Source organism: Scardinius erythrophthalmus (genome assembly GCF_964197995.2).
Source record: "Scardinius erythrophthalmus genome assembly, chromosome: 24".
Taxonomy (NCBI): Eukaryota; Metazoa; Chordata; class Actinopteri; order Cypriniformes; family Leuciscidae; genus Scardinius; species Scardinius erythrophthalmus.
The window spans coordinates 25,724,123-25,736,933 of record NC_138244.1 but is presented as its reverse complement, the minus strand read 5'-3'; the positions used below and the strand labels follow the sequence as shown (position 1 = coordinate 25,736,933).

Genomic DNA, 12,811 nt, shown 5'->3' with positions numbered 1-12,811 from the left:
TTTTTTTTTTTATTACCTTGAAATAGGGCTGTAGTCAACCAAAGAAATGCTTAGTCGACCAAAGTCCTGTCCTGCACAACGATTAGTCGACAAAAAAAAAAAAAAAAAGACGCGATGTTGCATTTTGCATTTTGATTGAACATTTATTAAACAATTGTCATAGAGCATTTATAAAACAACAACGAAAAAAACGTTTTTTTATTTATTATTATTGACACCTGGGATCCTCCGCGAAACGGTTCTCATTCGCGCTTGAATAAGGCCGGCGACACACTGGCTGCTGGCGTGAGCGTCTCAGCTGCGTTGGGTGTCTGTTTTTATTTCGGCTCCCATGTTAATAGGTTGGAGTTTGCACACTGCCTGCGTGAGACACGCGTCTCAGGCGCGGCTCGAGCCACGCGGAAAACGCGTGCATGCTAGAAATAGAACCGACGCCTGAGTGTTCCAGCGGGAGTGTTCTCTGGCTAGAGCGCAGAACAGCGGAGTTTGTATGGACCGAAGTGCATGCCTGAGCTTGTATTGCTGCTGTTGCTTTAACATTGTGGAAAATAGAATAATAGAAACAAAATGTATTAGACTTTTTACCCGTTATTATCATCAATCTAAATTAATCTCATTTTTAATTTAGGCTAACTTAATTTCGTTTTTCTTTATTTAAATTTCGTTTTTTCTTTATTTAAATTTCGTTTTTCTTTATTTAAATCTACCCTTTACTGTGTCAGTAATTTGTTAGTCAGAAAAATATTAGACTACCTTAAAAGTATTGCTTAAGTTAACAGACTATGTGCGTTTTATATCACTAGTGCAGTGTCCGTTCTTGGAGAATATTTCCTAAGCCCCGCTCGCGTGAGGTGCGCCGCTTCCCGCTCGCGCTGTTCTGTAGTTTACTATTAATTCTGAACGTGTCGCGTGTCTGTATTGCACCAAATGCGACACTGCACTCCCTTGTGAAGTCGATTGGATGAACGGTTCTCGAAATAATCAAAATGCAAACGGACAGACAGACACATAGAGATTGCTACCTATATTCCTTACTGAGCGCGAAGCAGCAGTGCAGCCAGCCACAGGTGCGGTTCCCGAGTGTTCTACGTGGTGCGCTAAACTGTGGCGCTGTTACAAAATAGCCTAAATTAAAGCATTTAAAGTTGGGGATAAAACATAGGCTAATTATATTTAGAATACAGTAATATATAACTGCTTATAAAGGAATAAATATCAAGGAGTAAATCAATGAAAATTTCTTTATTGGTGAAAAAAGAAAAAAAAAATATATGCGACTGGTCGACCAATAAGAATGTCAGTCGACCAAGACGATTAGTCGACTGAACGACTAAAGTTGACAGCCCTACCTTGAAATGTGTTCTAGAGATCGTTTTTTGTTCCAAGAAGCTCAGACCATCCTGAGCCGCGATATTGAGGTTTCTGTAAACGTGCATATAACAAATTTGTCGTGGGCAATGACACAAAAACGCCCACTGTGGTTAAACAAAGAAAGTAAAAAAAGGGGTTTTCCAATACCAATACCAACTTTATCATTTTTGGACCATTTTAGATGGGCTGGTCCTAAACACTTAGTGTGGACAGAAAAATGACATGTCTCTGGAAACGTGTTATATTGTGCCTGGTTAGCGAACATTGTACATTACTGGTTTAATATGAAAATTAACATAAAAAAAATAAAATGATCAATAATAAAGGGGGCTGCTCTCTCACTGGAATCTGACAGATCCAGACAATGTGGGCAACTTATATCAAACAGTGAAATGAGCTTAAGTTCATTCAGGATCAGATGTACCGTAGCATATTTGTTAAAGTTAATTGCACATACCAGGTGGTCTGATACTGTAAGTAGTCAAGGTAATGAAACACTATCTCCTCGGTTAATTGCTGACCTACTTGCTAAATAATGGTATTGTGTTGAATTGTCTTGTCTAGGTTGAGTTGCATCCAGGGCAAGATTCCATCAAGTCAAGATTTGTTGATACACATACACTGGTTGAGAGGCAACAATAGGTTAAGCTAAAAAGCTTGGAAAACATTGTGTCTTAATGAATGGTCCCAATAGTATTGTGTATATTGACAAAAGAGAAGCGGACTAAGATCTGAACCTTGAGGTACCTCGGTGGCCTGCTGTAGCTGATGTGACCTCGAAGGACTGACCTGTGAAGTAGGACACAAACCAGCAAAGAGTAATTCCTGTGATGTCCAATGCAGAATAGGATAGACAGAAGAATCTAGTAATTCACTGTGCCACAAGCAACAGAAAGGCCTAGCGGGATCGTATTTCCTGTACCGTGTAATTCCTGTGATTATTGTCGATGTTGAAGTTTGTGTGTGTCTGCAGGGTTTGCTGAAACTGCTTGAGGGAACAGTCGTTAGTGTCCCAGAGAAGAACAGCAGGAAGTTGAGAGGAGAGACAGTGCAAGTGGACACAACCAACATCCTGTTTGTGGCATCGGGAGCTTTCAACGGGCTGGACCGAATCATCAGCCGGAGGAAGAATGAAAAGGTGACTTTTCTACAGTACAATTATTTGCAGGTTGTTTGACTCTCAGTGTGTTATAGTTTCTTCTTGTGCCCTACAGTATCTTGGTTTTGGGACGCCCTCTAACATGGGCAAAGGGCGTAGAGCTGCAGCAGCTGCAGATCTGGCCAACAGTTCAGGGAATGAAGTGGACGCAATGGCAGAGATTGAGGAAAAGGACCGGCTCCTGCGGCACGTTGAAGCACGGGACCTCATCGAGTTCGGCATGATCCCAGAGTTTGTGGGCCGTCTGCCTGTGGTGGTCCCACTGCACAGTCTGGACGAGGAGATGCTGGTGCAGATTCTTACCGAGCCTCGTAACGCAGTGGTCCCTCAATATCAGGCCCTCTTCAGTATGGATAAAGTATGTATATCACACACGTGACATTATGGGCACTTTCAAATCTAGTTATTTATCTTCTGGTTTTATGATGTTTTTGCCAGTGTGAGCTGAATGTAACCCCTGATGCATTAAGGGCAATTGCCCGTTATGCACTGGAACGGAAGACAGGAGCCAGGGGTCTCCGCTCCATCATGGTAAACAGCAGAAAACATTAATCTAGTAATGAATGTTCTTCTAGTGTCTCTGATGTGTGTATTCTCTGGTCCTTCAGGAGAAGCTCTTGCTGGAGCCCATGTTTGAGGTGCCTCAGTCTGACATCATTGCTGTGGAACTGACTAAGGAGGTGGTCCAGGGAAAGTGTGAACCACGCTACATAAGGTACAGCAAAATGTTTTTAAAACAAACATTTACTATAAAAGGAATATTTCACCCAGACATTCCTATCAATGTTCCATGAAAAAATACAGCAATGAATGACTAGTAGAGTAGGGCTGCCCCTTAATAGTCCATATTACACAAGAAGAGGCTTCGTTGACCAAAATTGTATTAGTCAGTTAGTCACAGGAAAAAAAAATCCACAGGAAATAGTGAAGTCACGCAGTCCGTGAGGGACAGATCGTTAACGGCGGGGCCTTGTGGTAATTACAGTATTTCGGGCAAAGAATCCAAACGTTCGCCTATTATACATCGACCTCAAATATGGATTATGATCTGAAACATGTAAGTAACTTGGCCGCTCGCTCTAACGTTAACCTAGATAAGTGTGCGCTATTATTAGGTGCATATCCAGGTGTTTGTGCGGAGTGAGGAAGCTAAAGTATGGCGCACTTACTGCATGACATGGAGTGCTTTAAAACTAACCAATTCAAATCGAACACGAATATTGAAATCCGTATGAAAGGTGCATTTCTCTCTAAAGATCCACTCTACAGCGGAGATGGTGAGTCAGCATCGTCAACTTCATCTTTCCAGCCGACACTGACTCAGAATACACTAGTTTATTCATAAATAGTTTAAATGTCTCCTTGCTATTTTTTCCGCCACATTCATGATTACTTTTGCTGGTGCTTTCCGGCAAGGTTTAGGCGTGCGCTTGAGTGCGTAATAGGCTATATATGGTTTACTATTCCCCCCAGTATACATTTAAGTAATTAAATAAATATAAACGTGAGATTAGTCGACTAATGGCTTAAATTAAGGACGTCTAGAACAGGGGAGCCCAATCCTGCTCCTGGCGATCGACTGTCCTGCACAGTTTATCTCCAACCCTAATCAAACACACCTGCCTTTAATTTTCAAGTGATCCTGACCATAGACAGTAAAAGAAATGGACACAGCGACCCCATTGGAACTCAATTGAGACAAGTGAAGCCCATTTTTAGCGATTTCTTAGCACTTCCTTTCCTGACGCGCAGACTCAAACCGAGCAAAGCGTTACACGGACCACGTGAGCAACCCGTCTGTCTTCTAGTAGCTGTGCCAAGAGAAATCTGAATCATTCCCTTCCGAATCTTGCAGAGACGGAGAGTGTGAGTAGGAATTGTCCATGAGCATGGAGCAGGATCAACTTTTGCTAGGTATTCTGATTAATTATATTGTCATTTTGCCTCCACGTCCCCCCGATTTTCCGCGAGCGTCTCCTCCCGCCCATACGGTAATCTCTCTACTGTGCGACAGAGAGTCGCGTGGTTATGACACAATCGTTAGCCTACTTTTACAAAAACTGCTTCTACGGGGCCATAACATAAGCTACAAGGTAATGGAGCATTTTATACATTGTCGTGTGTCTTTAGAAATAAAAAATGGACAAATGGAGTCTTCAAACGCCTCAGATGTAAAGTTATTCGCTGTCAAAGTGACGCCAAAATGAATGGAAGTCAATGGGATTGCTAACGCAAGTGAAGTTCCGCTCAAGATGGCGGCACCCGGCCGACTTCAACTTCCGGTCGACTTCCTTCCCGCTTGATCCTGACGTGCTCTGAAGACCTTAATTGGTTGCTTCAGGTGTGTTTGATTAGGGTTGGAGATGAACTGTGCAGGACAGTCGATCGCCAGGAGCAGGATTGGGCACCCCTGATCTAGAACATCTTTAATCGGGGGCAGCCCTACTTGAAAAAATAATCAGTTATATTCCTTTTACTTCTTCAAATCCCTTTGATCTGCAACTTCCATAATTCATTCATTCATCCACAAAACAGAAGCATGAACAAACTATGAGTGATTCTGTTATTTGGTAACTCAAAAAGTCTTTTGACTCTTAAATATTTGATGGCCCCATAGTCAGTTTTCGATAGTCAGTATGTGCAAAATAAACGTTGATTTTTGTGTATTTGTGATCCAGAGCTCCCAAAGAAACAGAGGAAGAGTTTGAGGAAGACAACTGGATCAGGCATGCGGACGCCGCCAACAACTGAATATGAATTGCTTCAACATCATGTCATTATTGCTCAAGACCGCAAAATGCCATCATTGTGGAATCCTTCCAGCCGGACCTACAGTAAACAGAGAGCAGTGTTTGTAGATTTTTAAATGACAGCACAATGATAACCAGTTTAAAGAACATGTATTACCATTTAAAATGGTGCATTTAATACCCTAAAGAGGAAAGATATGAAAGTGTCATTTAAAATAAAAATACACTAACATAGTAGAGCTCTAGCTTATTTTCAATCTCTGGTGATCTGTCTTAAGAATTATTATGTTAGGTTGATTTCTTTTTTTTTTTTCTTGCTTTTTGTTGGTGTGTGAACATTCTAAGGGAAGTGTGCTGATTATGTGAAATTTCAAAATGTTGAATTTTAGTATTTTTGATGCACAATACAGCCATGACATTGGTCTTGTTTCAGCAGGACACACTCTAGCTCAGTGATATCGCACACGTGATTTTCGTGTGCCTCTGTTTTATCCATGACGTTCAGTTCTACAGCACAAGCCTCTGTGTATAGTGTTACGTACGTCTAGTTTTTAGGTTTTTCCATTTTGAGACAACTGTTAACTTAATAACTGAACAAAAACAATGTGATAATAAACTTGACAGAAGTTGCACACGTTTTCTATGCAGTCGGTCTGTGGTAGTCATTTTTCATTTTCTGTGGCTGTGGTTTCTTTGTGCTATATATTGTGTACTCAAATCCCATTTTGGTTTCTGTTTAACTCTTTGGAAAACAAATCAAAAGATAGTTCTATCATTCTCTGGTTTCTCTTTTGTTCTCATTTTTCTGCCCACCATTTATTTCCACTTTAATAACAGAAACCAAATCCTCCGAGATAACAACTGCAGCATGCATTTTTGAGTGATGAAAATAACATTGGAAATACCCTAAAGAGCAATGAAAAAACAAGTTCTGTAAATTCATTTGTTTTTGTTTATGAGGCATTCATATCATATTCATCATTCATTGTCCCCAGGGTGGCAGCATAGAGCAACATCACTAGTATGTTTTAGGGGATTGCCAATTCGAATAATTAAGTAATTCAAAGTTTAGTTAATAGTAGAAATTGTATTACCATGAATGAACATAGGCTTAAAAATACATCACGTTATTATCACGAGACAGGCTGAATAGGAAAACTGGACATACATGTATTAACAAAACAAAAAAAGGTTGCATGGTTACTTGTCATGCTGTACTTGTCAAATTAATGTTTTTATGTAATTACACAGTAATAATGCTATTAAGTATGTAATTAGTATGTAATTACACAAATAATGCTCCTTAAATTGTTGTAAGCCCCTAGAATCGTTCTTATCTTTCACAACATTAACTGTTTTGCTATAACAAATAGAAGAAGAAACCCAGTAGGAAGTAAATAAGCAGACTTCCAGGTTAATTTATTTAGCAGTGTGATACGTCACAAAATATAAAGAAAAACATTTTTTAATAAGCATAAAATAAGTTAAGGCTTTAGTTATTTATGTGGATGAAGCAAATGGGAGTCAACCTACAATAAACTGTCAAAATAGTGAAATACATTGAAATGTCCTGCATGATAACATGTTAAATCCATCTAAATTACTTTAAACAGCGTAAAAAAAAAAAAGTATTATTACTATTATTTGTGCAGTTTTTATGACTATATTAATTGAGAGAATTTTTTTTTTTAATCCATTTCTCACATCACTGGACTATTGAAATGTAAAGTGAAGTAATTATGAAGAATTATGAAATCAAAAAGCTGATTTAAAGAGGTTTAAAGGAAAAAACAGTGACCAGTTACAGCATCAAAACCTGCAAGCATGTACTCGTTCCCTTATACAAATATATAAACTTTAAAAAGCTAAAAAATTGTGAAAAATAACGTCATTTGTCCATTGGTCAGCTACCCAAATATTACACATCCCTACATTTTACATATCCCTGAGATTACAATTTTGACTGCAGAACAGTGACAGGAGAGAATTTGAGAATAGTGACGTAGGTAAGAGAGACTGGATGTATAGGAAATGTTTAGTGTCCAGAGTGTCAGTGATGATACTGCCTCCTATCCACGGTCATCCTCCTCATCACGTCGCCGCTGAACTGGTACGTAAGTTTCTTCTTGACCTTTTTGACCTCGCCGGTCTTGCCGTAGTTGCGCAGGGCCCTGGCCATCTTCTGGTAGGTCATTCTCTTGCGGTTACCCTTCTGCTGACCCCAGCGGCCGGCGAGTGTCTCCTTGTGTTTGGAGGAGAACTGAAAGATGCCTCGCTCTCTGTCCACCCACCAGATGCAGTCCCGCATGTCTCCGTCCTGCAAGAGGTCCAGGAGGAACTGATAGAGACGCACTTTCCGTTTGTTTCCTGTAGAAAATGACTCATTTTAAAGTCTGGATGGCACACAATCCCTTTGGCTTCCCTTTTGATACGTATTTCTTTTCAAACACAGTTTGTAAAGGGATGTTGTGGGTTAAGTACACTTTGATATCTGTAGATAGCATTAGTGAACTGCTGATAATTACCATATACATGTGCGTACAATAATGTTTATGGGGAAAGAAATTCTGGAGTGTTTAAAAGTAGAAACCTGGTATTTTGGTAATGTTCTTACATTAAAGGGATAGTTCACCCAAAACTTCCAAATCCCAAATTATCTCTTGATTTAGTCACCCTCAAGCCACCCTAGGTGTATATAACTATCTTCATTCAGATGAACACAGTTGGAGATATATTTAAAAATATCCTGGCTCTTCCAAGCTTTATAATGGTAGTGAATGGCGGTCCTGATTTCGAAGTCTAAAAAAGCACATCCATTCATCATAAAAGTAATCCATGCGACTCCAGGGGTTAATAAAGGCCTTCTGAAGCGAAGAGATGGGTTTTTGTAAGAAAAAATATCCATATTTATAAACTAAAATAACTAGCAGACGGCCGTACGCAAGTCGACTTACTCCACAAGAGTAAAACTTGACGATGTATGGCGTAGGATGTAGGAATAGCGTAAGCTTCGACGCCTCTCGCTGTTCAAACAAACAGGGCTGGGCAACAAACTCAAGCTCCTCCCACATTTCTCTTTCAAAATTCTCGTTTTAGACTTCTAATTTCGTGACTGGTGTTTTGTTTTGCTCTATCCTCTGTGCTTCCGCGTTCATCAATACGTCAGATCGAGGGTTAGTCTTCCACCGTAAATCGATGCGTACGGCCGTCTGCCGGAAGCTAGTTATTATAGTTTATAAAGTTTTACATGTGGATATTTTTCTTGCGCATTGCATCGCTTCGCTTCAGAAGGCCTTTATTAACCCCTGGAGTCGCATGGATCACTTTTATGATGAATGGATGCACTTTTTTAGACTTCAAAATCAGGACCGCCATTCACTACCATTATAAAGCTTGGAAGAACCAGGATATGTTTTAATACATCTCCGATTGTGTTCATCTGAAAAAAAGTCACAAACACCTAGGATAGCTTGAGGGTGAGTAAATCATTGGGTAGAATAAATCATGGGGTAAATCAAGTCAAGACCAGAAGAGGGTTGAGTCCGAGACAACACCATAAAAACCTCACGTTGGACTCGGGCTCGAGAGCTCACCTGATAGAGTGCTGGAGGTGCACGGATGTCCGTCGTGGTCCTCCTCTCCTTCTGACACCTCAAAGGGTGGACTGCGTCCCCCGGGGTCCTCCTCATCAGTACTGCAGTGGGGGAGCGGGGACCGCGGGTACAGCGCGTGGGGGACGTACGTATACTGTAGACACACACCAACAATCATTAGTCCTACCTCCAAATGAAGGTTTTCATGCTGACCATGGCACAACTCACAAAACCAAAGCAATCAATGACCAACTCAAGAGAAAACATGATTTTTAATAAAAAAGCATGAACCTGCAACCCTAAAACTAACCCTCAGTGGGGCGTGAGTGAGTAGGTTAAACGAAAACATGTGAATGAGATTGTACGAATTCATACATATTTGTCAACAATTTGCCAAAGCATAAAATAGTCTAAATAAATGTCATGAGATTCATTTAATTGGATAAAGGAAAATATAAAGCAAAATGTCTGACAAATGCAAATGATCAAGCAATGTTTTTTTTTTTCTGACAAGTTTATCAAATGTACATTCCCACACTTATTTTTGAGCAGAAAATGCTGGTTTAGCATAATCTTATATTAGTGGTACCAAATACTCGGAAACCACAGAATTGCTTTACATTGAAAGAGGAAGTGGAAAAACTCAGTGTCAACAGAAAGGGACACACAATGATGTGGTCCTACATTTACAAATCAAGTGCACATCACGTTTTGCTTCCAAATCATCCCGGAGAGCCACAAAGTTTCAATTCTATCAGCAGAATCCTACCAAACAAACACATATCGGTAAACTTTTTATATGGCCCGTTTATTATTTAGCTATGTTCGTAATCATAGGGGTGTATCCAAAATGAAAGTTTACTCTTAAATTCGTTTAAAGAGATGTAATACCTGTTATCCATTAATCTAATTGAAAGTCGCCCTCCTATAGCTCTCAAATCTCATTCAAAAATGCCATGCCTAAATGCATTGAGGCAAGGGGGAAAGTTTTGACTGGTTAGCATGATCAAGTTAAGTTAGTGCCTACTGTTAGATGTCGCAACTAGCAAAAAAAAAAAAAAACTAACAAACAAAACATTGGTTTCCAGTGTTGGATGTTCAGATGTGACCTTGTTTATTGATGAAATGGATCACAAATATTTGATTGTATTATAGATGCTGTGCCAGGCAAGTTCAGTCGCCAATGACGAACTTCAGCCATCAACTAATCAGGACGCCATTTTACTGTGGACCATAAGCCTCATGGTGTTACGGCTCTGCTGATTGGCTCAAAATATATATTTCTGGAACTGGAACTGGAACCTCGCAAAAAAAAAAAAAAGTGGCTTTATATTAAGTGGCTTTAAGTACAATGTACTTACATTGAAATAATTTGATACAATGGACTTATTGTGTACATACATGTTTTTACATTGTACTTATATTTTGAAAATACCTACATGTAATCACAGCTGTAATTCATTTATGTAATTACATTTGTAATTACACTGTTGACCCTTCCCTTACGCCTTAACCCATCCTTTTACCCATCCATACCACCACACCTGTCCCTACAACCTGAACACACATATTTTTCGATGTAAGTACATAGCACTTAAAGCCACTTAATATAAAGTGGGACCAAAAATGAAAATTATCTCGATTCACTATGCGTGTGATCTACTGACGACGAGCAAATTAAAGAACACATCGTTTCCATTAATGACCAACACAATCTACCAAGACCAGCGCAAATCAGCGTCTGGTTTAAGACATGCTTTTTTTGGGCGTTAAATAATGGCACAAATACCAGTAAACTCACGAGCGCAAGCCTTAGTAAATCACCTTGCATGATTCATTTAATTATTCTCCTCCCATATATTTTGCTTCTGAAAGGGAAACTCCTACAAATGCATATGCAATAAGATCAGCCGCAAAAATAACCCTGTTACAGCGCTAATTTTTGCAATGGATGCAGGCGGTGTAGACATGATGTTAGAGTTAGGAGTTAGTATTTGTTTCAGTGTTATAGGCAGTCAACACTGTGATTGACAGGACTAATAACTGGCACTAACTGGTTTGGGAAAAAAACATGCGCATGATCTTAAACAACACCAGAAGCTAATTTGTATGGATTAGCCCAATTTTATGAGGCTTTTATTGTGTGTTTTTGTCATTTTTTTGGAGCTTCACAACACCTAATTCACTTTTGTTTTATGGAGAAGAGCAGCTGGGATATTCTGCTAAACATCTCCATTTATACTTTGTCGAACAAGGACAATCTGATGAGATTAGAATTTTTTTTTTTTGCTTTATAATTTTTCTTTACAGTAATTGTACTGTATGTTTGTGACCTGCTCTTGGTCAGACATTAAATTTTACATTCAAATGGCTTATTTTACTAAATCAAATTCAAAACTCCTAGTTTGCATTAAACTCAGAGGCTGTCATTAGTTGAGGTTTGACTGTGATTGTGTTTAGCGAACTGTGTGAGTGTGTGTGTGTGTGTGTGTGTGTGTGTGTGTGTGTGTGTGTCATTGTGTAGCAGCAACAGTCTTTAGTCAGGAAAGACCGTGTTGAGCAATCAGTCTGTCTCCTCCACTCACATCCTGCCCATCTCTCTTTCTTTTCCTCTATCATTTCTTTCTCTCAGACCTTTTCACTGATTGCAGTACTCTATTTTTTACTAAATTATTATTAATGATTAATAATAAAAAGGAATATTCATTTTCAAATTTTTTGTAAACAGTAAAATAGACCCACTTCTAATGTTTTTCTTATTTTACTGAATTTAACATTTGTCTTAATTTTTATTGTGTTGAGAGGCCACAGTTAATAGAGTCAACACACTAAAATCTATCTATTTACCTAGCAACAACAAACCATCTGGAAAACAGAACAATTTCAGTACATACGATTAAAATAAATGAGTAAATATAAGAGATGTTATACCATTATGACACTAACCTGTGGAGGGATCACAGGTAGAAGTGTTCCCATCCCTGCGTCCACAGACGGGTGGAAGGACTCCACGTCTCCATAGCGGTATGTGGTGGGATGAAGCTCAGTGAAATGGTTTCCTTGAGGCGGCTCAAATTCACTGTGATGAGCGTGAACACTTGTGTAGTCCCAGCCACTTTCTTCCATGAGAAACAGCAAGGGAGAACAAAACTGAGCTCAGAGTTCACTTCAAAACTGTTTCTTTCTGCTGTGAAATGACTCGTTTTATCACAGTATCAGTGACCAACAAACCAGTTCTGGATATTTAGCACCTCAGACAGAGAACCAGAGGGAAATGACGAGGATCATCACACTATGAGATAACAAGAATCAAAAATGAATATTAAAAAAACTCACCGGGATGAGTCTCAGGGTCAGTACTGAGATATGGGTAGAAGTCATATATCGGCCGGGCGTCATGGTCATACGGAATTATTTCTTCAGACAACTGAAAAAAATTCAATTGTTTTTATTTTTGCCTGTTTAAAATGAGTTACACATTTACAAAATGCTTTCCATATGACTCCATAACTTCTATAATTATACTATGCACAACTTAATTACATAAAAAAAGATAACATTTCACTTTAACAAAAGTTTTTTTAGTTCTGCCTGGAAATGTTTCAATTGGAAAGAGAAAGAGAAGACAATCTCATATACTTACAGGAGAAATAACACAGCTTTCCATTCTGTAATGCAACATGAAGCCCTTCAATCATATAACTTCTTTTGTGGTGTCTATCTCACAGTTTCACACTTATTTACAGAATATTGCATAACGTGGAAATTACTTCACAAGAGCGCTGTACTGTGGTATCTCTTTTCAAATGGGCAAATCTTGTTTTTAAACTCTTCTGCCTTCAGCTTCACTGTCCTGATGTAAAAAAAGACTAAATTTCCTGTATCGCCCATGAGCGATTAGCCTGACTTTACTGACAGATCTGGCCTCTGATAGGTCA

At 39.2% G+C, this 12,811-nt stretch overlaps 2 protein-coding genes across 4 annotated transcripts in view; one reads left to right on the top strand and one right to left on the bottom strand.

The window, feature by feature from the left end:
- The window catches only part of clpxb (caseinolytic mitochondrial matrix peptidase chaperone subunit Xb), a 23,844-nt gene extending 17,630 nt beyond the window's left edge, over positions 1 to 6,214 (top strand). For both annotated transcript variants that reach the window (XM_081356513.1, XM_081356514.1), the window contains exons 12-16: positions 2,345 to 2,509; positions 2,586 to 2,888; positions 2,969 to 3,061; positions 3,139 to 3,245; positions 5,209 to 6,214. In XM_081356513.1, coding sequence (XP_081212639.1) covers positions 2,345 to 2,509; positions 2,586 to 2,888; positions 2,969 to 3,061; positions 3,139 to 3,245; positions 5,209 to 5,281 — 741 coding nt within the window. In that variant the 3' untranslated portion in view covers positions 5,282 to 6,214. The remainder of the gene's footprint in view (positions 1 to 2,344; positions 2,510 to 2,585; positions 2,889 to 2,968; positions 3,062 to 3,138; positions 3,246 to 5,208) is intronic.
- spi1a (Spi-1 proto-oncogene a) lies at positions 6,050 to 12,811 on the bottom strand. 2 transcript variants are annotated; one of them, XM_081356518.1, is made up of 5 exons: positions 12,517 to 12,811; positions 12,210 to 12,300; positions 11,820 to 11,992; positions 8,874 to 9,027; positions 6,050 to 7,647 (listed from the first exon to the last, which is right to left on the bottom strand). In XM_081356518.1, the coding sequence occupies exons 1-5, from the start codon at positions 12,553 to 12,555 to the stop codon at positions 7,331 to 7,333; spliced, it is 774 nt and encodes a 257-aa protein (XP_081212644.1). In that variant the 5' UTR covers positions 12,556 to 12,811; the 3' UTR covers positions 6,050 to 7,330. The 2 variants fall into 2 exon arrangements, with proteins under 2 accessions (XP_081212644.1, XP_081212643.1); XM_081356517.1 differs by having other exon boundaries at positions 6,066 to 7,647; positions 11,805 to 11,992; positions 12,517 to 12,805.